Source organism: Neophocaena asiaeorientalis, unplaced genomic scaffold (assembly GCF_003031525.2).
Source record: "Neophocaena asiaeorientalis asiaeorientalis breed wild unplaced genomic scaffold, Neophocaena_asiaeorientalis_V1.1 scaffold72, whole genome shotgun sequence".
Taxonomy (NCBI): domain Eukaryota; kingdom Metazoa; phylum Chordata; class Mammalia; order Artiodactyla; family Phocoenidae; genus Neophocaena; species Neophocaena asiaeorientalis.
In genome coordinates this window covers 6,376,350-6,402,782 of record NW_020185336.1, presented here as the reverse complement: position 1 = coordinate 6,402,782, position 26,433 = coordinate 6,376,350, and the positions used below count along the sequence as shown (strand labels likewise).

The window sequence follows — 26,433 nt, the reverse complement described above, 5'->3', positions numbered from 1 at the left end:
TGTGTATGTATGTATATATATATATATATATATATATATATATATATATATACATACATGATTTGGTTAGGAGGGACTCAGCTTTGAGCTGAGTAATTGCAATTGTATTTCTCCCAATAAAACACTTGTTAGCACTTTTGATACCATTTTCAAACAACTAACTCTATTGCTGAACTAATATTAAAGTGATAAATTTCTTTCTTTTAAATGAAGAATGACAGTAGAATATCAGTAGTCTTCAAATGGGAGACGTATCATGACCACTACTGCAAGAAGTTTCTGACGGTATTCCTCAAGAACTAGAAATGTTAAGATTTTTGGATATTGTTTCTTTCAAAAGACTATAAGAAAAATATAGAATTAGAAAATACATCTAATATGTACACAAGAAATAAACCTGGAAGAGCAATGCAAACTTTTAGTGGCAGTTATCTTTGGGAAGGGAAGAGAGATTGGCTGGGAGGGGGCAAGAGTAAAGGTAAGGGGGCACTTTCACTTTTTAATCGATATTCTTCTGGCTTGCTTGAATTTATACCAATGAGAATGTTTCTATTGTGTAATTCTAAAAAGGGTAACCAAAATGTGTTTTGTTTTGTTTTGTTTTTTGCGGTACGCAGGCCTCTCACTGTTGTGGCCTCTCCCGTTGCGGGGCACAGGCTCCGGACGTGCAGGCTCAGCGGCCATGGCTCACGGGCCCAGCCGCTCCGCGGCACGTGGGATCCTCCCGGACCGGGGCACGAACCCGTGTCCCCTGCATCGGCAGGCGGACTCTCAACCACTGCACCACCAGGGAAGCCCCAAAGTGTGTTTTTAAAAAGAAAGTTAACTGCATTCTACCAAAAAATTAAAAACTGTTAGAATTAATAAATGAATTCAGCTAGTGGAGGATACAAAGTCAACACACAAAAATCAGTTGCATTTTTATATACTAACAGTGAACAATCTGAAAAGGAAAATAATTCCATTTACAATAGCATCAAAAATAATAAAGTACTGGGGAACGAACTTGACCAAGGAGGCAAAAGACTTGTACACTGAAAACTAGAAAACATTGCTGAAAGAAATTAAAGAAGACACAAAGAGTCCATCGACAGATGAATGGATAAAGAAGATATGGCACATATATACAATGGAATATTACTCAGCCATATAAAGAAACAAAATTGAGTTATTTGTAGTGATGTGGATGGACCTAGAGTCTGTCATATAGAGTGAAGTAAGTCAGAAAGAGAATAACAAATACCATATGCTAACACATATATATGGAACCAAAAAAAAAAAAGGTTCTGATGAACCTGGGGCAAGACAGGAATAAAGACACAGATGTAGAGAATGGACTTGAGAACATGGGGTGGGGGAAGGGTAAGCTGGGACAAAGTGAGAGAATAGCATTGACATATATACACCACCAAATGTAAAATAGATAGCTAGTGGGAAGCAGCTGCATAGCACAGGGAGATCAACTCTGTGCTTTGTGACCACCTAGAGGGGTGGGATAGCGAGGGTGGGAGTGAGACGCAAGAGGGTGGGGATATGGGGATATATGTAGACATACAGCTGATTCACTTTGTTATACAGCAGAAACTAACACAAGTTTGTAAAGCAACTATACTCCAATAAAGATGTTTAAAAAATGAAATTAAAGAAGCCACAGATAAATGGAAAGACATCCCATATTCATGGATTGGAAGATTTATTGTTAAAATGTCCATACTACCCAAAGTGATCAACAGATTGAATGCAATCCCTGTAAAAATCCCAGTGATTTTTTTTTGGCAGAAGTAGAAAAATTTATCTTAAAATTCATACGGAATTTCAAGACATCCTGAATAGCAAAAACAAGCATGAAAAAGCAGAACAAAATTGGAGGTCTCACACTTCTTGATTTCAAAACTTACTAAAAAGTACAGTAATCTAAACAGTGTGATACTGGCATAAAGACAGACATATAGATCAATGGAATAGAATAGAGAACTCAGAAATAAATCATTGCATATATGGTCAAATGATTTTCCACAGGGTGCCAAGACCATTCAATGAAGAAAGGACAGTCTTTTCAATAATAACGTTGTGAAAAGTGAGTATCCACCTACAAAAGAATGCAGCTGGACTCTTACCCTACACCATTTACAAAAATTAACACAAAGTGGATCAAAGACCTAAACATATGAGCTAAAACTGTAACACTCTTAGAAGAAAACATAGGGGAAATTTTTCATGGCGTTGAATGTGGCAGTGATTTCTTGGATAAAACACCAAAAGCACCGGCAAAAAAATAAGAAAGGATAAATTGGACTTAATCAAAATTAAAAACTTTTGCACATCAAAGGACACTATCAACATAGTGAAAGGCAACCCACGAATAGGAGATAGTATTTGCAAATTATGTATCTGATAAACAATTAATATCCAGAATATATAAAGACTCCTACAATTCAATGACAGAAAACAAACACTTCTGTTCAAAAATGGGAAAAAGACTTGAATAGACGTCTCTCCAAAGGAGATATAAAGATGCCAATAAGCACATGAAAAGATGCTCAGCATCACTAATCATTAGGAAAATGCAAATCAAAACCACAATGAGATACCACGTCACATCCATAGGATGGCTATTATGTAAAAACAGAAAATAAGCAAGTGTTGGCTAGGAGGTGGAGGAATTGGAGCCCTTGTGCACTACTGGTGGGAATGTAAAATGTTGTAGCTCCTATGGAAACCAGTATGGTTGTTCCTCAAATAGTTAAAAATAGAATTATTACATGATCCAGAAAATTCCACTTCTGGGTATAGTACCCAAAATAATTGAAAGCAGGAACTTGAAAGATATTTGGATATTCATATTCATAGCAGCATTATTCACAATATCCAAAAGGCAGAAGTATCTTGTGTCTATCAATAGATGAATGGATAAACAAAATGTAGTATATCCATACTATGGAATATTATTCAGCCTTAAAAAGGAAGGACAGGGCTTCCCGGGTGGCGCAGTAGTTGAGAATCTGCCTGCTAATGCAGGGGACATGGGTTCAAGCCCTGGTCTGGGAGGATCCCACATGCCGCGGAGCAACCAGGCCTGTGAGCCACAACTACTGAGCCTGCACGTCTGGAGCCTGTGCTCCGCTACAGGCCGCGATAGTGAGAGGCCCACGCACCGCGATGAAGAGTGGCCCCCGATCGCCACAACTAGAGAAAGCCCTCGCACAGAAATGAAGACCCAGCACAGCAAAAATAAATTAATTAATTAATAAAAAATCCTACCCCCAACATCTTCTTTAAAAAAAGAAAAGGAAGGACATTCTGACACATGCTACAACATGGATTAACCTAGAGGACGTCAGGATAAGTGAAATAAACTAGGCACAATAGACAGCTACTGTATGATCCTAGTTATAAGGTAACTGTAGTAGTCAACTTCACAGACACAGAAAGTAGAATGGTGGTTGCCAAAAGCTGGGAGCAAGGGAAATGGGGAGTTAGTGTTTAGTGGATACAGAATTTCAGTTTGGGAAGATGAAAAATATTTTGGAGCTGGATGGTGGTGATGGTTGTACAATAATATGAATGTACTTAATGCCACTGGACTGTACACTTACAATGGTTAAAATGATAATTTTGTTATGTATTATATTTTTCCACAATATTAAAAAGTTAACTGTAAAAGTGTTTGGGGGATATGGTTGCAAGAAAACGGCAGAGCTATAAAATTGCTTGCAAATAATGCACGTTTAAACTTAGGGAAAAGTGAGATATTGCAGCATTTCTTATTTGGGGCAAAATTCTCAAAATCGAATGTCATTTGGATTATTTTGTACAAATATTCCAAGGCTGTTTGATTGAAGGTTTAGATATACATGCATTTAGACAATTATCCATAGTAACTTTGGAACTCAAGTTTTGCATTCCTGCTCTGTCTGAAAGCAGGTGGCCAGGCCTAACAAAATTTTCTAACAGCAAGCAAATAAAATTCTGTTATTTGGGAATAGGGGTTTGTTTTTCTTCCCCTCTCTCTTCCACAAAGTGTTAAAAGTCCTAGGCCAGGAGCAGTTGCCCCATAATGAAAGAAGGACGTAATTTGTAGCAGGTGGTTCTAATGGTGCCCATAAAATCTGTTGCTCAGTTGTGCAGAAGAGTAGAAAATCAATTAGCAACTACAAGCTTGGGTACTGGTGAGTGACAGGGGTGTCTTAACTCAAACAGGAAATCAGTAATGGAAGAAAATGATTACCAAGGTTGCTAGTGGATATTCCTGGATCTGAGGAGACTGTCCATCTACTGCCCAACCTTCTCAGACAAAAGATGCTGTTGAAAAATACTCGAATGTGAATTGTCACTCAAAGAACAGTATGCCTTGGGTCTTTGTTTCTTATCTGATAAGGTCCGAATGAATAAAAATCAAGAGCTTAGGACACTTCCTGTCTTCAACTTGTATGTCTCATTTTTGAGTCATTGCTCTGGATGCAGACATGTTTGCAAGGCAGTGTTCATGCATGTTAACTGCCTGGGAGAGATGCCTCACTGGGACTAACGTGTAGTACTCGGGGGCTTGACTGGTGACTGAGTAGTATGCCAGCAAAAGGTCACCTGGGGGGCCTAGGAGGTCGAGGAGGGGATGAAAACAAATTTACCCAAGCTATAGATCTGTTTTAGAGTTGGACTACACATCAGCTTTGGCTACTGAATACAGCTTATAAAAAAATTTACAGTATTCACAGCACACTCTCTTATTCAGTTTTGGGGGAAATGAAACATAGTAGGTTGTTTTCTAGATGCTTTCTATCATTTGCATGAGGTCCCCAAAGGATTCTTAGAAAATGAAGTGCTTGAACTCTAACAGGTTTCTGCCTTACTTGGGTCACTTTGGCACTATGAGTTATCTGTAATGTCACTTTGAGTTTGTCCATTTATTGTGTTATTCCACTTTCTTCACTTGTTTCATGTGTTTATGTTCTATCTCTTTCGCTGCTGGCCTGCAAGTGGCACCTGGGCAACTGCACTATACCTTTTATTTTTATTTATTTTTTTGTACAGCATGCCAGTGTTTAATATGATGCCTCTCACAGTATAGATATTCAATAAATAATTTTCTAATAAACTTTCTTTTTAATTTATTTTTTGGCTGTGTTGGGTCTTCGTTGCTGTGCGCAGGCTTTCTCTAGTTGCGGTGAGCGGGGGTTAGTCTTCCTTGCAGTGCGTGGGCTTCTCGTTGCGGTGGCTTCTCTTGTTGTGGAGCATGGGCCCTAGAGCGCACAGGCTTCAGTAGTTGTGGTGTGTGGGCTCAGTAGTTGTGGCTCGTGGGCTCCAGAGTGCAGGCTCAGTAGTTGTGGCACACGGGTGTAGTTGCTCCGCGGCATGTGGGATCTTCCTGGGCCAGGGCTCGAACTTGTGTCCCCTGCATTGGCAGGCAGATTCTTAACCACTGCGCCACCAGGCAAGTCCCTCTAATAAACTCTTGACTGTTGATTTTTGCATAGTCAGATAACATATGAAAAGTAGTTAACACAGTGCCAGGTATGTGATAGACACTCAATGAATATTACACACAAAAAAAGAAAGAATAAGATGTAAAAACAGGTGAAATAATTAGGCCTTCTTCTTCAGTGAAAAACATTGTAATTAACGAAAGAGCATATCTTCATTGGTCAAGATCCTGAATAAAGTCCAATGTTGACTCACTGACTGGAGGACTTCTAGCCCAAGGTACTCTCGAAAGCTTGTGGGTGGGTGAACAAGGCTGAGGATAAAGGCTTTCTTCTGCCTGGTAGCTATTCTGGGAAGGAGAAGGGAGAACTAAAAACAACACTGAGATACATCAGAAGTGGTGCTGTGCCCCGAAGAAAGGGTTTCTTGAGCATAAAATATTTCACCCGGCAATTTATTTTGCCAAATGCGGTCAATCTATCCGTGTGTGTGTGTGTGTGTGTGTGTGTGTGTGTGCATTCCTGTGCATTGTTTGGAGGAAAGACTGGGACAGAAGGTAAGAGGTAAGAGGAGGAAGGAAACACTGGCGGCTTTGAACGTTGACTTCCCATGTGGGGAGATCAGAGAAAGCACACAGAATTCCTCCTGCAGGTTAGACCTGCATGTGAAGAGGTCTCTAGATAAAACCATAGCACCAGTTGTCCTGATTCCTGGTCTTCAACAGATTTTTTTAAAGGCAATGACCTCGGTAAAAAAGCAAGTGTCTTGCTTTGTGGGTATAATTTTCCATGGAACCACTGAAGAGTTCTACCTTGATTCTGTCCTCAGCCTGGAGGAGTCTGTCTCCCAGCTCTCACTGTCCTCCTGGCATTGATAGTGACACTGAGGCCTCTTCTGATGCTGGTACTTTTATCCCTTGCTACACATCTGTAACATGTTGCAAATTGTATGGAGTGTAAAAAGGGCACAGTTTCTGTGTTTGTATGGTAAAGATACCTGTGCATAGAGAAATCTAAATCTAAACAAACGTAGACCTAAGAAGCAATGGGGAAGCATTTGAAAATCCTCCACAGTTTAGTTTTACTTACTTTTGTTCTAAAAAAACTCCACATGACTCATACACATTACATTTAAAAAACACTTCATATTTAAATAACATATTTCTTTTCTATTACAAGCACTTAGATAAAATATCATTACAACTGAATATATTAGCAAAGCTAGGTAATTAAGAAATCTTTATGGAAAATAAAAGACATCTTAAATTTTACTATTTGTTACTCAAAAATCAATTTAAAATTAACATTGTAGGGGCTTCCCTGGTGGTGCAGTGGTTGAGAGTCTGCCTGCCAATGCAGGGGACACGGGTTCATGCCCCGGTCCGGGAAGATCCCACATGCCGCAGAGTGGCTGGGCCCGTGCGCCATGGCCACTGAGCCTGCGCGTCCGGAGCCTGTGCTCCGCAACGGGAGAGGCCACAACAGTGAGAGGCCCGCGTACCGCAAAAACAAAACAAAACAAAACACAAAAATTAACATTGTATGGTTTAAATTCATCTAAATCAATAATTTAAATAACTTAATACTCTGTTGTACAGTACACTTTAGATTTTCACTAGTTACTGATTGTGGCTAGATTTTATCATTCCAAGAATCCTCACAGCAAAAAAGCACTGCATGTTTCTGATAGAAAATTTCTATTTTACCTGTTTGTAATGGTTACAAGTGCAGGAGGACAGTAGTAACCACTGGAGGCGTGGTCAAAGCTTCGAAGGACCGTGTCAATTTTGTAACAGAATCCACCATGTCTCTCCCATCCCTTAAACAAGGAAAATGAAAATTAAGGACACAATCTGATTAAGTTAAATAGTAAATATATATATTTTTTTGGTGTATTCTCATTTACCAGTTTCTTCTCTGACCCACTCAAAACTCAAAACTTGAATGTTTGTCTTGATATATTTATTCTATCTGCCATTAGCTACAGCCACTTCTACATTTATTTAATTAATTCTTAAAACCTAAATGGTTTAACTAATTTAAAATCTTTAAGCCCAAAACCTTAAAAGAAAATTAAAGAAAAGGGACATTCACTCAAGATCTCTCCTTCTCTCCTTTCCTCTTTCTCTCTCTCTCTCTCTCTCACACACACACACACACACACACACTCTCTCTCTCTCTCTCTCTCTCTCTCTCCTTCTCTCTCTCTCTGTTCAGACTAATAAGATTTACTGTAAATGGTTCCTATGGGATGGTAAAAATCGAACATGTTGGCTTTAAGGACAGAATGCATGGGTTTGAATCCTGGCTCCACCATCATGTGACCTTATTTAATCTCTATGTGTCTTAGTTTTCTCCTCTGTAAATATGGATAATAATAGTATTGATGGGGTTGTTCTGAGAATCAAGGGGAGAAAATGCAGGCAGAGACCCCAGAATAGAGCCAGGAACTCGGTATGAGCAAAGAGGACATAAGTATCTAGATAACACTGTACTGTTTGTTTGTTTTTTTAAGGGTCTTTCATACTGCTTATTTCATGTTATCCCACTGAGATTAGGGACTTAGATAATCTAAGTCAGAGACTAGTGGATAAACTGGCCTGGAACCTAATTTTGGTGCAATCCAGAATGGTTTCGTCTGGATTGTCAAGCTTCCAAATAGAAATTGGCTAAAATATATATATATACTTTTTGGTAAAGATTACTCCTTAGTCAACTGGCTAGCCTTTTAGAGAGAAAGCAAACAAGCTTTGGCATCTAGACAAAAAATGACAAACGTGTATGTCTAAGCCCTGGAAGCAAAGAAGGGTGGCTCTATTCTTTAAAATCATACAATACAGGAGACATGGGTTCATTAGTCTTCTATATTTCAACTTAGTTATTTTAGTTCTTTCTCTTCCAATATTATAAAATCATATCACTTCTATCAGTCTATTTTTATGTATTCACCAGTTTTAAAATACACTTCATTTTGTGTCATGCCAATACTTGCCAGATTTTGATCAGATATAAAATGATTTCTGCTATACTACTCAGAAAATGTCTCAACCTTGCAGTAAATTAGAGAAAAATCTTATTTTAGAAATAAGCTATTTTAGTTCAAAACATTATTAAATGAGGCGTGGATCACAGGAGCACCACATCCAGCCCACCAGGATGTGCTCTGAATTCACTCCCTTAACTTCTCTCCCCAGCCTTATATGTGTGAGTAATTGACAGTGTCAGCCAGAACCCCTCGGTGGGTCACTCCAGAGGGGGCAGGGAGGTTAGACTGCTTTTGTGTTTGGAAGGACAGTAGGAGGAAGGCTGACAATTTGACCTTTCTGACAAAGTACTCCTTCTTCATTAGTGGTTTTTAGATCATAGGCTGCTTAGCAAAACAAAAAACCCAAGAACTTGAACAGGCTCAAGGAAAGAGGGGGAAATGTGGCATAGTAATAACCGGAAAACAAAGGCTCTACTATAAGCCTTTGTCCACACAATGAAAGCGGGAAGAATAATTGATTGTATTTGTGAATATCCTTTGTACATGAGGTGCCGTTTCATTTTACATGAAATCATGATGGTGACAGTACTGAAACGATTGCTCATATTATCTAGTCCCCCAAAAGTGGCTCAGATGGAAATAAAATTTTAAAAAATTTCTGCTTTGAAATTATCCAGACTTATTTTATAAGTTGGTTTTGCATGTGCAGACTGTTTAGAGAATTGCACTGAAGCAGATGGCTAAAAGAAAGGAAACTTTCGAAACCATATTCATAGATGCAAAAAGAAATTAATGGAATTTCGCCATAAGAGTAAAGAACTGGCTCTGAACCCAGAATCCTTAAATATTGATAAGGCTGGTCAGAAAGAGGGAAGCAGTATACAAAAGTTTAGATAGAACATCAGTTGTTTCTGCTGTGTAAGAAGTTAATTACTCTTTCGACACAAATAAAACATGTTGAGTTGCATTGAAAGCCACTGTAGGATGGATTTTTTTCAATATTTCTGATCAGATAGAGATTAGATCAGTGATCAGTAATAACTAATTCAGGAAATGTAATCATTAGGTAAGACGTCTGGTCACATGTCAGCTATGGCACATGTATTGTTCAGCTGAAGTGTGAAGAGTAACTAATATGCTTACACGTTGATGAATGAATCAAATGCAGGTTCTGAAGAGAGGGGTTATCGTTTAATTGGAACATAAGTAACTGGATTAGAAGAGAAAATAATTAAAAGAGAATTGCATAAAAACCAGATTTGTGAACATTTTGAGACTCACACAGCATAAAAATCTCCAATAGTTAAATCCAAAATTTTTAGGTGTGTGTATGTGTGTGTGTGTGTGTGTGTGTGTGTGATGAGAGAGAGAGGGAATGCATGTGCTAAGGACACTGATAGATAAATTTTTTGTAACACAGCAGAATATTGAACGTATTTTAAGAAATTTAAGACAGATTATTTTCTGCCTTTAAAGTTTAAACCTAAAGTATGTTTTTTTATTATTTTTAGCACTGAAAATAGTACTTTAAGTACCAAAAATAGTTTATTACTTAAAATACAATGTATTTTTATTATCCCTTTCCTAAATAACAACTGTGTTGCAAACATGCACTTCTCTTTCTTATTGTATTTTATTCAAATATTCAAGTTTAAGAAAAGTGAAAAGGAAAACAAGACTCTGGGTGCAGAAGGTCACTCTGACTCAAAGGAATGCATTTGCTTTCACTCTGACAGTCTTCACTGGAAGACAATGAAGACCACGTGTGAGACAGTGTATCACATGATAGGCATTGTTTATACAGATGGTATAACAGGATCATTTACATTTCTTATCTCAAAAGAAAACTAGTCTTGGGTGGAAATAGATGGTAAGACAACAATCCTTCCAAGAGCTGTAAATCTTTCATGTGCCCCTAGCTGATAATTGTTTGGCTTGTTACAATAGCCCACTCAGAAAAAAAAGAAGGGAAGGAAAGAAGAAAGGAAGGGAAGCAGGGGAAAGAGAGAGAGGAGGAAGCCAAGGCAGGAAAGAGAGGGAGAGAGATTCACTTTAATTTGATGGTGGATAAATCAGTCTGGTTATGAAGTCCCTGCAGTGTTCACAGTTCTTACCTTTTGGCAACCTGATTCAGTGTCAGAAAGGACACGGCCTGTTTTCTCACAAACGTAAAAAAGTGTTTCTTTGCAATTTTTAACTTTCCAGTGTCCCTCCTAAGAGGAAAAATATTACAAGATGAATGAATACACTACATTATTGATGCTGATAGTCAAAGTCAATAATTCTGAATTAAAATATTAATAATGCATGTTTCAAGGGGGCATAATGTGTCAGGATCTTGTGTTAGAAAAGGTTGATTCTCTACATACGAGTGGGAGGTCTGGCTTTACATTAAACTGCTCTCAATATTTTGTTAAAGATGGGATAAGTAGTGATTCTCAATCTTTTTTGTGCACTGGAATCACCTGGAGGGGTTACTAAAACACAGTTGATTGGGATCCGTGTGTCTCATTCAGTAAGTCAGGTGGGACCTGAGAATTTGTATTTCTAACGAGTTTTTAGCTGATGTGAATGCTGCTGGTCTGGGGGCCACACTTTGAGAACCACTTATATGAAACTATTCCCCTGACCAAGTGAGAATGCTGCTTCTTCTCTCCAATCACTTCTAGGTGTTAAATTGAATGCTTCGCTGCTTACCTGATGCTGTATAAACCTGATGCTGGGGAAATGCCTGGAAAGCATCATGAATCACCCGAGATAACATTATCATAGCTGAACTTCATGTTCAACCCCCAGTACCCTTCTTCATCATGAATTCTCCAAAGCCCCACTCCATTTCCTCTTTATATGACGGGCAGATACCTTCATGTCTTCTCCTAGTTCTAATGAAGGCTGTTCTCATATCCTTCATTGATGATGAAATACAATAACTGCTAACTGATTAAAATTTTATCCTCCCAAAGGATTTTTTATTTTAACACAAACCAGACCTTTAGGCTAAAACCACACAATTTAAATTTTCACACAATTCAAATTCAAAATTTAGGTATCTCAGGCATGCAGGGTTTTAGGTGAGTAGAGAGCTCTTCCATGACCCTCAGACATACTATGTAGGAGGCTGACACCTTCACCTGTAAGAGCAGCCTTGTAGCCCATCCCCATGGAGTCTCCAGCAAACCATCCAGTTATAGGATATTGTCAGGCACGCTATAGTTGTTTAGTAACCATTGGATGGACAGATGAATGGTTACCAACCTCTCAGATTCAAATTGAGGTATCGACCATGTTTAGGTAACTAGTTAATTATAATAATTACATTCATATTGAGTTCAACTTTAGGGGAATAAGTGTTACTTTTTATGCATCTACTGTTTAAGGAGCTACTGAGTTGCTAAAAAGGGGCCACAAAATACCACATTTAAGGCAGCATTGTTCTAATACATCCAATAATATCAATACCTATCCTCACTCTCTTAAAAACAACTTCTCGGTCCAAACGTTGGCTCCTGCTTTGTGAGTATGCTAAGTGAAATACCCATGTCTGTCAAATAAAAAAGGAGAATATCAATAGGAAATTAAGATCCCCTTAATTATATCAAAACTAATGAACCAATAAAGCATCAAATACTGTAGAATAAACTACAGTGGTTTTCAGCAGAGTAACACCCAAAACAAACATTTGGAGAGGTCATTGTTACCCCTCAAGTGTGACTCTGAGACACTGCCTGAGCACTATCATTGTAACTGCATGGATTTGTGACAGCCTTGAAAGATAAAGCAATGAAATGTGTCATAAAAGTAAGTGCTTAAAAAAAAAAAAGTAAGTGCTTAGACATTTCCCGTGTTTGGCTGGCACAATCACTTTGTCAAGCTACTTAAGTAACATTTAATAAACTGCTTCTTGGGGGAACTTGATATGGTATCCCGGTGTCTTAAAAGAGTAAGCATGCCTACCAAATCCCAATAACCTCCTAAAACTTCACCAGTGAGTTCAGTAGCTATCTGATCAAAGAGATTGTCTATTCTAAACATATAAAAAAATCCCTTCAAATGGCTTGGGATTAAACAAATTCTGTATAATCAGAGGTTTTAGATAAATGAGAGACTAGCACATAAAGTTAAGTGTAATGTTAAGGTCACTGGGACCATCACATTCATGTGAAGAAAACAGCAAGGTTTTCCATTGATTTGCAGTTTTCAAAGAGGTTACATGCAGTTTTGAAATCCTTTTATGTTAAGAAGATAATGGAGCTTAAAAACCATCACCTTCCAGAGTAATTTCCGAACTCCTTGGTTCTTCCCCTCATCTTCACCAGGGTGGTCAGTGGCACCCCCATCCACCAAAATGGTGGGTGCTCAAACCAAAAACCTACCTGTCTCTCACCCCCACATCTGCTTTAGCAACAATTCCTGTCTTCTAGAGGATCCTTGAATCTGTCTTCTTGTCTCCATATTCACTACTCTAATTCAACCACAGGAGTAGCCTCCAAACTGGTTTCTCTGCTTCCACTCTCTTCTCTCCAATCAATTCTCTATGTAGCAGCCACAATTGCTCTTAAAATGTAAATCAGATCATGTTTTCATCTACTTGAAGCCCTTTAGTGGGTCCTATCCCAGGCCTATAAGCCTCACATTTTTGCATTCTTCCTGCCCCATCTCCTACCACCTTTCACCATCCATACCTCCACACCATCCTGGTCTCCTTTTTGATTATCAAACACGGCAAGCCTTGGCCTGCCTTTGGGCAGCTGCCCACTGCCTGGAATGTTCTCCTGCTCTTCAAGAGATTTTTTTTTGTTGTTCAAGTCCCAGCTTAAATGTCACCTCTTCAGAGAGCCCTCCTTGACTGTCTTGTCTGAAGTAGCTGTCCCAACCCAAGTTTCTCACCATCTTGAACCTATGTCCTCAGAGCTATTATCACAACTATAATTACCATGTGTTTTTAGTGTGTATATGTTTTACTGCTTAGCGTGGAAGCCCCAGGAGGAGCAGGCACTGTGCCTGTCTTGGTCTCTGCCACAGCCCAAGTCCCTGGCACAGGTGGCCCTCAGTACAAGTCCAGCAAAATGAACATTGAACAAATGAATCAACTTACAGATTGCTCCGCTGAGACACAGAGCTGGCTTGTATTTGGAAAAATTTGGGGCTCAAGTGTGTGCCAATTAGTAAAGATGACTGAGGAGCCATCAGACCATTCAAAGGAAACTGGAATTTTATTGTTGCTCAAACCAATCCATGTTTCTGATGCATTTTCTGCGAGAGATAAACGTAAATTACTTACAAGAATCCTAGTATCTGCAAAGGTGATAACACAGAGGGGCTATTACCAATATATACCACTTTGCATGTGATTCCTTCTTTGTTTCTTCTTGGAATGAAACCTGTTTAAGTTTTGGTATAAAATACCTGCTTAAACCCTTCCCCCCTTATCTATCTAGATCTGCTCAACATAGGCCTTATAAGTGAGGCAGAGTGTCAGTGAAAGCTAGGGCAAGGACAAAGCTTAAGCAAGTCAGATTGCCAGGACTCTAGTTAGTTCGTGCTACAGTATGGAAAGTAGATCTGCAAAGTCTGGTTTTTCTTCTACCCCGAAAAAGGAAAAATAGGAAGGTCAATCAAATTAAGAAAAGGCACTTAGAAAAAAACCTTTTAATGATGTCTAGCTTTACTTTTTTTCTTTTGGCTAGGGAAAAAAAAGGAGCAGAAATTCTTAGAAACATTGAATAGGAGCAGTGGGGTTGCTGGAAAAGTAAATAAAATAAAGCTTGCCAGTCTAGGTAGGGAGAAAAGACCCTCGGTGGCTGGGAGAGTGTTCCAGTGCCCCGCTGACACAGAGGCAGCCACAGGATTCAATCCCAAATGCGAAGGGTGAGGAACAATGACAGAAGGAGTTTTGTTTTCACTCCAAACTAAAACCTAACATTGAAATAGAGTAGACGCCGGATTTTTCCACTAAAAAAAGATTTACTCTCAGTCAATGATTTCGATGTTTTCCAGCAGAATTCTATGTCCATATATGACATAGGTAGGGGCAGATCTGCTCTGGTGGGTAAAGCTGGGTGGAGGCCTCAGAGCTTGGAACCCCTGAGCATGCTACACAGCTTGAAAAACACCACACCAAATAAATTACCCATTTTCACTGGCTAAAGTTATTTTAATATAATCATTTTTGTAAGGAATTTCCTTTATTGCTTGGATTACATGGCCACAGCACATTACTGCTATCTAGTGCTCATTATGCTAAATTACAGGTTCAGGTTTTTTAAATTAGAAATTTCAGGAAATGACCTTTCCCCCTTAAAACAAAAACCCCAAAAATGAAAACATGTAATATCTGGCGTCTATGAGATGTTACAAAGTTTCTGAATATGTATTTTGTAAAAATTCAGTGTATTTTCACTCCTGGATATTATTTGGAAATTTCAGATACATGTGCTATAAAGAATCAATTTTAAATAGCTTAATTTCTTTTCAACTTCACTAATAAAGAGAGTTACTACATTAATTTCATACTTCTTAAACCAAAGACACTTGGCACTCACCATCTCCAAGGAGGGTTACAAGAAACTCCACTTCTGCTAACGAATCTATGTCTATTAATGCACTGTTATTGGACTGGCAAGAATGCAAAGCTTCATTCCAGGTCTTTTTTTCTTTCTGAAGTTTATAACAATTACGATTGTGGGGATTCCAACCAGGCTCACAGTGGGTAGCATAATATTTCCAAGCATCGTTTTCTTTTTGAACCAACAAAAAACAAAGTTATTTACCACAATTGTTTTAACATTACTTATTACCCCCAATATAAACCACCATTAATATATGATTATTTTTTAAATTTGAAAAACAGAAGCATATGATACAATAAGATATGGATCATAGCATTCTAGATCTTCAGACTTGAAAAGGATCCCATCTATGATCTGGATCTAGGATCTAATGGATCTCAGTGCTTCATTTTCCAGATGAGCTATCTAAGGCACAAAGAGGTTAAGGAGACTTGATAAAGGTCATACAACCAAAGTGAGAGTCAGGGCTAGATATAAAATTTAGCATTTAGAGCTACCCATTTAAAAAAACCTTTTTACACTAAAAAAGGGGTATTATGGAACACAATTTAAATGCTTTTTAAAGGATTTTATATACAGTATTAGGTGGGGGGGGTAGATAGTTATTCTCAGCTGAAAAGAATCTGAAATTCTGACTGCTTTATCTAGAGCAGAGATGATAGCTTTTATTTTGGGGGTCAGGCTTAGTGCCTCTGATGTCCCTCTGGGTTCATATGGACTCTGGGTTTGACTTACAGTAAAATAATGCCATGATTCTTTAACACTGGCAGGGAAGGCAGCTGTGTGCATGCAAACTTTGGCTCTCCTCTTCCAGGAGCTTGCCCCCAGCCTGATGACAGCATTTTTACTTTATTTTATTAACCACAACTGGGTACCTCCCTTAAGCACTAACTTAGTTAGAAACAACTTCACTGCTAATTTGGGAAACAAGACATTCTTTTAAAATCACTTCTAGGACTCTGACAGCTATTAGAATCACAGTGGATGAATGTTAGAACATTTAGATAGATAGATAATATCAACCTAAAAACACAGTCACAGAACCCCTTGAAAAAATGAACCCTAAACTTCACTCTAGAGGTAAGATAAAAAGATAAAAGAAGAACTTCTCTGATTGACGTAAGGGTGGAGATAAGGAAGGAACCTGGGGACCCTGGATTCACAGTTGGAAGACACTGGACTAGATCATCAAAAGTATTTTTTGGACTTGAAACAACAGCAAATAATCCAAACAATTAAATAAAATTGAAGAAAAGAAGGATAGCAGGAGGCAGTGCAGGAGGGCATAAGAAAAAAAAATGAAGACAGAAGAAATTGAGGCAGGAAAATGAAAAGAGGGAGGGACAGGACAATAACAGCGATAGCAATGTCAGCACATTCTTGACATAATGAAAAAATCTCTACGTAAAAAAATGATGAGATGATGCTTCTCCTCACCCCCATATTCTACAATATCTTTAGACTTAGCTACTTAAAGGAAAATAAAAGTTAAAGCTTACTTGTAAGAGGGTGTGGAGAAAAGGGAACCCTCCTACACTGTTGGCAGGAACGTAAATTGGTACAACCATTATAGAGAACAGTAAGGAGGTTCCTTAAAAAGCTGAAAATAGAGTTATCATATGATCCTGCAATCCCGCTCCTGAAAACTCCAGAAAAGAGGAAAACTCTAATTCAAAAAGATACATTCATCCCAATGTTCATAGCAGCACTCTTTACAGTAGCCAAGATATGGAAGCAACCTAAATGTCTGTCGACACATGAATGGATAAAGAAGATATGGTACATATATACAATGGAGTACTACTCAGCCATAAAAAAGAATGAGATAATGCCATTTGTAGCAACATGAATGGACCTAGAGATTATCATACTAAATGAAGTAAGTCAGAAAAAGACAAATATCATATGATATCACTTATGTGTGGAATCTAAAAAAATGATACAAATGAACTTACTTATAAAAGAGAAACAGACTCACAGACATTGAAAACAAACTTATGGGTATCAAAGGGGAAAGGTGGGGGGGATAAATTAGAAGATTGGGATTAACAGATACACACTACTCTATGTAAAATAGATAAACAACAAGGACCTACTCTATAGCACAGGGAACTATATTCAGTATCTTGTCATAACCTATAATGAAAAAGAATCTGATCTGAAAAAGAATATATATATATATATACACACACACAACTAAATCACTTTGCTGTACACCTGGAACTAACACAATATCGTAAATTAACATAACATAATATCGTAAATTAAAAAGCTTAATTGGGGACTTCCCTGGTGGTGCAGTGGTTAAGAATCTGCCTACCAATGCAAGGGATATGGGTTCGATCCCTGGTCCCGGAAGATCCCACATGCCGTGGAGCAACTAAGCCTGTGAGCCACAACTACTGAGCCTGCGCTCTAGAGCCCGCAAGCCACAACTACTGAAGCCCGCATTCCCATGCTCCACAACAAGAGAAGCCACCACAATGAGAAGCCCACGCACGTCGATGAAGAGTAACCCCTGCTCGCCGCAACTTGAGAAACCCCGCACACAGCAACGAAGACCCAACGCAGCCAAAAAATAAATAAATCTATAAAAAATAAAATAAAAAAGCTTAACTGTGAGGGATAATATTTTAGAAAGATAATTCAGATTATTATTTTAAATGTAGAGTTGTTTCTAATTATGCTGGTAATGATTCTTTAAAAATGGTTATGTTTTTATCTCTACTTCCTGAGTTCAGACATTAATTCCATAGAAACTAAGAAGAAGTAATAGATCTTAAGAATAGAAATAACTGAGCTTCAGGTACTAGATTTTAATTATGTGGTATTTAAGTCTTAGGTACACCTAAAAGTATTGTTTGTTATTTCAAGGAGGAAGTATTACTAATAAGAGATATAGAGTATGATAGGAGATCAATGAAGTAAATAATTTTATAAAACTATTTTCTAATTCATATGTTTAATTTCTAGGGTAACCATAAATAAATAAAGCTCAACTAGAATAGAAAATGAAGCATATCTTGTTTTCCTGAGGCAGAATGAATAAGAAAGCAAAGTTTTTAAAAAGAGAGGGAGAAAATGTTTTCTATACTTAGGTTATTTTGCTTTAGTTTTTAGTAAAAACCTAAATGCATTTATTAAATTCATGGTGCCTTTGGAATAACAGATCTTATCTTATTACACATTTTTATTCATATAAAAACTAGCCTTAGCTAAGTTTAAATTATTAGCAAAAAATAAAAGACTTTGAATATATTGAGAGGGCAAGTAAGCAACTTACTTATAAAAACAGCTTAAAATAAAAAGACTCACCAACTACTTCGTGATCAGTATGGTTTAGATATTTTTTACATATGTAAGGCAAAGTGGACTCACAATCCCGACTTCTCCAGGCATTTGACATAAATGCATTAAAAGTTCCACAGTGATATTCAACAAATGGCTCAAAATTTATTTCTGAAAATACAATGTGTGTGTACTTAATGTTAGAAGCAAAAGCAGTTAGTTCAATATATACTGAAATGTAGTTTTAGCATCAAGGAGACAGCCCTTCTCTTTGGCATATGTAGTAAATCCTATAAGATATTCTATTTATGATTTTGCAGTTGAAGTCCAGGCATGACAATGAAATGATTTCCCAAAGATAGCAACAGCTGATTTTACTGTTTTAAGGTAGAGAGATATTTTTCAATCTGTTGCTATTTTTTTTCACAAAATGCAATCGTACTTTATTATATTTTCTAGTTATTCAAGGTTCAACTATAACAATCTTTTAAACAACACATTTAAACAGAATGTGAGTGCGTTGTATTACACAGTTAATATAATTGACTTAGAATCCATAAGAAAAACCAATTTTCCTTTTTTTGTGGGAGACATACTGATGTAAGACAGTAATTGATCATATCTTTGGAGGGCAAAGGTTAACTGAAGAGAGAGGAAATTGACTAGGAGAGAGTGGGAAAAAATATAGGAAAACAATCTGTACATAAACATCTACTTCTGAGATTTAATTTCTTATCTCTGTTGCTATTTTTAAAACAACTGACTAGAATCTTGGTTTTGACCCAAATCCTCCTGCACCCTTGGCTTACTTTCTCGGCCTCCATTTTCTCGTTTGGAAAAGTATGCCTTATAGAAATTCAATCAGGCTTTAAAAATGTTTATAAGCCACTTTCACAATAACACGTCGTATACATATGTGGGAAATATTCCTATTTTAGGCTATGGGACGATGCCACCTGTTGAAGGTAAACAAAACGCTGCAGGTACCTGGGTTCCAGTTCAGATAGTTGAGTGGTGTTCTATCCGACCACTGCCAACCAGCATTTTCATCTAGCTGATTCAGACCTATCCATACTTCCACTGCTTCATTGCCAAAGTGCTCTGAAATAAGAGAAATACGGAGTTTCAAAAAAAATATCAATGTTACACGTCTTTCTTGTTTTCCTGTTCCTGGGGCATGGAGTCATAAATTAACTCCATCAATGGCAGAAAAGAGTTTAAGTGCTACTAAACCCCACCCTGGTGCTTCAGAGTAAAAAAAGCCAGCCTGAGAAACATGGCAGTCTCCTAAAGGCTCACTGACAGCAACTGTGCAGTGTTTAATCTAAGCATACAGGAATGCTGCCTCTCAACGGTCGTCAATCCATCAACAGTTCATGGTTTCAAATCTGAGACCGTCTGACCTGTGTGAGCTTATCCACTTGAGGGTTTTAGAGGGGGAAGGAGGAAGTGCCCAGGGCCAGTCCTACAAAGTGCCCCTCTGTCTTCCTATTTTTTTGCCACATGTGTCTGGTGGCCTCAATCTGGAGGCTCAGGACTCAAGTACGCTGAGCTCAGGCTACCTCAGGCCCTGAGAAAGAGGAATAGGAAGAAATGCTATTAAATCTCTATAATGGGTATGTGTGTGCAGAGATGTAATGTTTACACTTGTCAATACTCTTGAAATATTTCACAGTTAAAAAAATTGAACAACTTAGAGGACCTTTTCCTTAGGGATCTGGCTAGGAAGCGGAAGGCATATTAAGTGTTGTTAGTGCCGGGAGGCAAGCCCTCAAATTTAAGGTGTGCTAAAGAAATGGGGGAAGGGCTGTCCAGTCGAGAGCCAATGGGGGTTGTCTGGCCAAGAGGAGAGCAGAATCCACGGGACCAGAGTATGTAGAGGGATCAATAGCAGGTTGGCCAATCCAAAAATGGGCAGAAGACCTAAATAGACATTTCTCCAAAGAAGATATACAGAGTACCAACAAATACATGAAAGAATGCTCAACATCATTAACCATTAGAGAAATGCAAATCAAAACTACAATGAGATATCATCTCACACCAGTCAGAATGGCCATGATCAAAAAATTTACAAACAATGAATGCTGGAGAGGGTGTGGAGAAAAGGGAACCCTCTTGCACTGTTGGTGGGAATGTAAATTGATACAGCCACTGTGGAGAACAGTATGGAGGTTCTTTAAAAAATTAAAAATAGAACTACCATATGACCCAGCAATCCCATTATTGGGCATATACCCTGAGAAAACCATAATTCAAAAAGAGTCATGTACCAAAATGTTCATTGCAGCTCTATTTACAATAGCCAGGACATGGATGCAGCGTAAGTGTCCATCGACAGATGAATCGATAAAGAAGATGTGGCACATATATACAATGGAATATTACTCAGCCATAAAAAGAAACGAAATTGAGTTATTTGTAGTGAGGTGGATGGACCTAGAGTCTGTCATACAGAGTGAAGTTAAGTCAGGAAGAGAAAAACAAATACTGTATGCTAACACATATATATGGAATCTAAAAAAAAAAAGTGGTCTTGAAGAATCTAGGGGCAGGATGGGAATAAAGACACAGACCTACTAGAGAATGGACTTGAGGATATGGGGAGGGGGAAGGGTAAACTGGGACAAAGTGAGAGAGTGGCATGGACATATATACACTACCAAATGTAAAATAGATAGCTAGTGGGAAGCAGCCACATAGCACAGGGAGATCAGCTCGGTGCTCTGTGACCCCCTAGGGGGTGGGATAGGGAGGGTGGGAGGGAGGGAGACGCAAGAGGGAGGAGATATGGGGATATATGTATATGTATAGCTGATTCACTTTGTTATAAAGCAGAAACTAACACACCATTGTAAAGCAATTATACTCCAATAAAGATGTTTAAAAAAAAATAGCAGGTTGGGGCCATGAGCAGTGCAAATGCTTCTTCAGCTTGGTGTGGGAGAAGGCTTTCTGTAGGCCCCTTCTCCTAACCATTGTGCCTCGGCTCCTCCTGTTTTAATTCAATTCCAATTTTGTTATCAGTGCTATGTAGAAACATGTGCCTTGACATGCTTGTGTAGGAAAATATGCTTCTCAAAATTGTAGAATTAGGGGAAATTTTTCTTTGGTTTTCCTTTTTGTGCACCTGAACTTTAAAAAATTACTCTACAACAAACATGTACCACGTGTGCTGTAATATTTGGGGAAGAAACAGTGTCAGAGACTTTAGTGAATGTAATTTTGTGACACTTTCATATGTTGCCATTGAATCTTCTAATCTATAAAGGACAGCATTGATCCCTTATGATTCATCTGCTTCAGAACCCAATTTATTCTGAGCCAGATGCAGGGGCCCTGCCTGAGACTGAGACCCTGACAGATAAGAGTGATAAATAGGGTGACCGTATGTCCCAGTTTGCCTGGAAAATTCATGGCTTATGCTGGTAGTTCCAGAATAAGTATTGATGGCAGAACCTTTTACTCTTCAAAGGGTCTCAGTCTGGATGATCGATTGTATGGTCACCAAGGTTGTAAAGATTAGGGCATTCACATCACAAGGCTGCAGCACCTTCTGTGATTGGGTATTTTGAAACAACAGTGGAAAACTGGAAGAAGCTAAACCTTTAAGGAAAGAGAAAAAGGTGCTTTATAATTTTGAGATCCCTGAAATCACTGGACAGGAACAGCATTCATGGGCTCTGCCTTTCCAAGTTTCTGGGGCATAAACACAAGTCTCTTCCTAATGCCTATTTGGTTAGTCCTTCCAATAGCACCATTTGATTAAATCATCTAACTGGTGTCATCACGACAGAAGGCAGAATGGAAGATGGATTGACAAGACGGAGAAATTTCCACATTTCATATCGGGGTAAGTGCCAAGTGCTGCTTTCAAGTAATCAACTTAAAATATTTAAGTATTAATTATTCTTACCTTAGAGTTATTTTGAATACCCTCTGTGTGACTGTTTTAACAGTACATATTAAAAAATCATTGTATAATTTCTAATCTGTATTTAAAAGTACAAAAATAGTCTGTTTAGCTTTACAATTAAATTGGCTCACAATTCTATACTAATAAATGCAAACTGAAATTCCTTTGGCCATTTCCTGGCATTTGTGGCAGTTTAGATAATTCCTTATACCATAGTTAATGTTCACCAGCGATTAACAAGAAACAGTAGACTATTTTCAACATTAAAAAATACCTTGGTCAGAACAAGCTTCTGTCTTAATGAATACTCTTCTGTTTTCCCAATCTAAACAATCCCCGAAATCTAATTATAAAACTGTGGTATTTAAATCAAAGTCTCTGACATATCTTATTCCTTAAATCTTTATTCAAGTCTGATTAAGTCCAAACCCTCTTATTAAAGATCCCAGCAGTCAAAATAGATAACAATTTTAATTCATAAATGGTGCACAAAATTTTCTATAAATACCATTACAGGCTAATAATGATTTTGGAAATGGGTGTTTTCCTGCAATATGATTCACTCAGATCAGTTTCAGTGATAATTTCCCACTTTTGCAAGTCTGTGGGGAAAGGGGCAGACATATCCTGTTCATGCATTTGTTACAATCCTTCTAGAAGTTATTAATGACTTTCAAAAGCCTTAAAATGTGCTTCCTCTTCCACCCAGTGAATCCACTTCTACAAACTTAGAGAGAAATAATCAGGGATCTATGCACAAAGGTATGTGAGGGATGGTTTTACATAGCAACAAATAAGTAAATAAAAACAAAATAAAGAATTTTATCTACCTATCCCTATCTAATATTTGGAGATTAGCTAAATATATTATCTCTAACCTGTATCGCTATGTAACCATTAAATACTATGATATAGATCTATATTTATAGACACGGACAGATGTTCATTCTATGCAGGTAAATTATATAAGCATGTTACTAAACTGTGCGCATAGTTGCTGTTAAATGTTTAACACTTACTGAGTGTTTGATTTGTGTGCCAGGCACTTTTCTAAATTTTCACCTGTTCTATAACATGTCATTCTCACCACCAAAAAGTAGGTATTGTTATTATTTCCATTTGATAGAGGGGGGAAGTTGAGGCACAGAGAGGTTAAGTTACTTCTTTAGCACTGGTAGTAAGTGATGGAGGTGGGATTCAAACCCATGCAGGTGGCTCTTTGGCCCCTGTTCCTAACCTCTGTGCAACAACCGCCTCATCTTTTTATTCAATATCATTTTTCATAGATTGGACTATGGATCATGCATGCATTTGTATGGGTTTTTTTTTTTTGCAGAAGAAACATGGTTATCTCTGGATTGTGGAACTATGAGAGTTTTTCCTTGAACTTTTAAAATTATCCTAGAATAATTTTATTATTATATTAGAAGAAACATGTACAATATAATTTGGAAAAAAAGCATCAGAAACTTTTAATGAAAGTGACTAATTTTGTGACACTTTCAAATGTTTCAGAAAGATTTTTAAATGCTGCATGTACACATCTACAGACACATTTAATCTATAAAAGAGAAGTAAAAAGAGAGTTTAGGTGAGAGGTGAAATAGATCAGACCCAGCTCCTTAGCAGTCTTTTGACAGTTTATGTTATTACTTTACAGCGTTCATTAACATGTGTGTGCTTTTGGTTTTCCAATTAAATTTTAAGTTCTTTGGCATCCACTGGAAACCCTACTACACACAGTGACTGACAGGTAAGATTCTGCTTAATTAGTAAACAGCTTAATTATTTATACATGGAAACGGAATGGCTAAGCTCCCCAGCAAAGCAGGAATTCGGACTTAAGTTTAGAAGTCTCCCTATGCACTTGTTGGAGCTGAAAATTCTCCTGGGTCCCTTGCTGTAGCCTCAACTTCTCTTTTCCAGGGGGGAGAAAATAAGAGAGGCACGGCCAGGTGTCAAATGGAATGGCCCAGGGTTCAGGTCAAAATTCTGGGTGTGAGTTTGGGCCATGTTAATAACAGAAAAATATTTTCCAAGGGACCTTTTCTTTCCAGAAGGCATCTTGGCATACATGAACGTAACTGTAAACACCAATCATTTTAATTGTACCGACATCAATGTACATCATCCACCTACTTACTCCTTATGAAATTTTCTTCAGTCTCATCTGCAATACTTAATAAAGCACCTCCTTGCATCTGGCATGAAGAGTGTGCCTCGCTCCAGGAGAGGGAGGAAAGCAGGTTGAATTGGTAGCAAATGTGTGAATTGAGATCCTTCTCCCAGACAGCGTCACAACCCACCTCTGTAGATGCTGAAAACAAAATCCATTAAAACGTTATAATCTTATTTTATTTATATGGCGATATATTTCTAAGATGAATTTGAATGGCATGATTGCAACTCCTAAAGCTTCAGAGCCCTTATCTATTCTTGATTAGGTCTTTATGATGAAATCTGCATTGTTTTCCCATAAACACTTTATGGTAAAGCTTGTTCAAGATTGAAAGGAAGTTCAAGAAATTATCAATAAAGAAGCTCTGATCCTTTCTGGGAAAATGACATTAGCTATTTTTGAGAGAAGGAAATATAATTGGAGTATAGATATTTGTGAAAATAACATCTGAGTTCTTTAAAGTCAGAACTTTATACTGAAAGCTGTGTGAACTGAAGTATTTATTTGAGATAGATGCAAATATTGTTTCAAAAAGCTTTTCCCTGCAAATACCAAAATGCTAGATGGAATAAAAGGGATACAGTAGAAACATGACTCTAAAATGAACAGAAGTTTTCAAATAAACATTGAGAACAGGAACACTGATATTTAGTTTAAGAAAGTTCTTTCAGTCAAAAGGAGGAGAAGCAAAATCCACTTGCAAAACATTGGCCAAGGATTGTGTAGTTTGCTTAAAAGTAAATTTAATAAAATATGAGACGTGGCTCTGAAATCTGAAGTTTATTGAAATAACAGAAAATGAAGACCTACTTTGGGTGCTTTAAATTAAACCCTAAGGTGAACCTAAGCAGCCATAAAAATTACCTGAAGTCAAACTCAGCCAAAGAATTTCAGAATGTAGACAATGTGAACCATGCTACAGCATGAGTGTAACTGATGGTCAGACAATCTGCTAAAATCTAGAACAACTTTTCCCGAAGTGCAATCCATAGAGTATGACAACTTCAAGAGCTCTGCAAGAAAAGCTGGGACAGTGCATATGTAGCCTCCTCTGGGGAATTCATAATATACAACAGCATGTTAAAGCCTCTGAGAAGTTCTCTGATAAAGAAACAGCTTAATTTTAATTCAGTATACTTCAAACTTATTTGACAATGAAATCTTTTTGGTTTGTTTTCTTTTTCCCGGAATACTTAGTTAGATGGCTCCCTTGGGAATGTGGGAAGTTTGTTTTCATATCTGGTTGCAATGTGCCTTCCCCAGAACCGAGTTAGTTAAGGAGAAGTTATTATATAAATCTAAGGTTGTCTACAGAGTTTCCTGACACATGTATTTATAGAAGGATCCAAGATTGAAGGAGGATCTATCACCAAGAAGATAAGTCTATCACCAAGGAAAACTGTAGGAAGAGGAAGAGAAAGGGAGGAGGACATCTTCAGTAATCATCTTGCCCTGGTGGCTGAAATTTCCCCATTGAGTTTGAATCCTTAGAGACCGTCTTCAGTTAAAAAGCTTTGCCGTCCATGAGATGGACAACACGCTAAGCATTATCAGACATCAGTTTAGCCCTGTTCATCCCGTGTGAGAGCTGAGGCCATGAAAGAGGAGTGTTTACAGTTTCAGTGTGCACAGAAATCACTTAGCCAGCTTCTTAAAAAAACCACAGGTTCCTGGTTCTCAGTCTCAGAGATTTTGAATTGGAAGGTCGGGGTGGGATTCAGAAAGCTGACTTTCTAACGTATTACTGATTCTAATGCAAATGGTTCACAAAGCAAACACTGGGAAACCCTGGTTTGAAAGAAATCATTTGAAGCACTTCCCAAGGAGAGCAGGTATGAGTAGCCTTTGGCTACTAGAAGATAGTAAGATGTCAGAAGGGGAGATAGGAGGAGGATGTCAAAAGGAGAGATCTGGGTATAGGGTACTTGCCTCTCATCTACTGCCTTGGGTAAAGATTTGATAATAAGTCCTAATTATAAGCCTCCATGATAAGCCATGCCATGATAAGAAAAGGTTCGGAGGACACTTCAGTTGATCTCATTCTCATTTTTGCCAAGAGTTGGTCCTGCCCTTTC

The 26,433-nt window shown here is 37.9% G+C and overlaps 1 protein-coding gene across 2 annotated transcripts in view; it reads right to left on the bottom strand.

Moving 5' to 3' along the window:
• PLA2R1 (phospholipase A2 receptor 1) overlaps window positions 1-26,433 on the bottom strand; it is a 113,947-nt gene that overhangs the window by 60,084 nt on the left and 27,430 nt on the right. Inside the window, exons 4-10 of one of the 2 annotated variants that reach the window (XM_024735920.1) lie at window positions 24,323-24,496; window positions 19,251-19,364; window positions 18,291-18,434; window positions 14,949-15,143; window positions 13,502-13,659; window positions 10,521-10,619; window positions 7,127-7,239 (exon numbers count right to left, since the gene is read on the bottom strand). In XM_024735920.1, the coding sequence (XP_024591688.1) occupies window positions 7,127-7,239; window positions 10,521-10,619; window positions 13,502-13,659; window positions 14,949-15,143; window positions 18,291-18,434; window positions 19,251-19,364; window positions 24,323-24,496 (997 nt within the window). The remainder of the gene's footprint in view (window positions 1-7,126; window positions 7,240-10,520; window positions 10,620-13,501; window positions 13,660-14,948; window positions 15,144-18,290; window positions 18,435-19,250; window positions 19,365-24,322; window positions 24,497-26,433) is intronic. The other variant, XM_024735922.1, reaches the window with a different exon arrangement.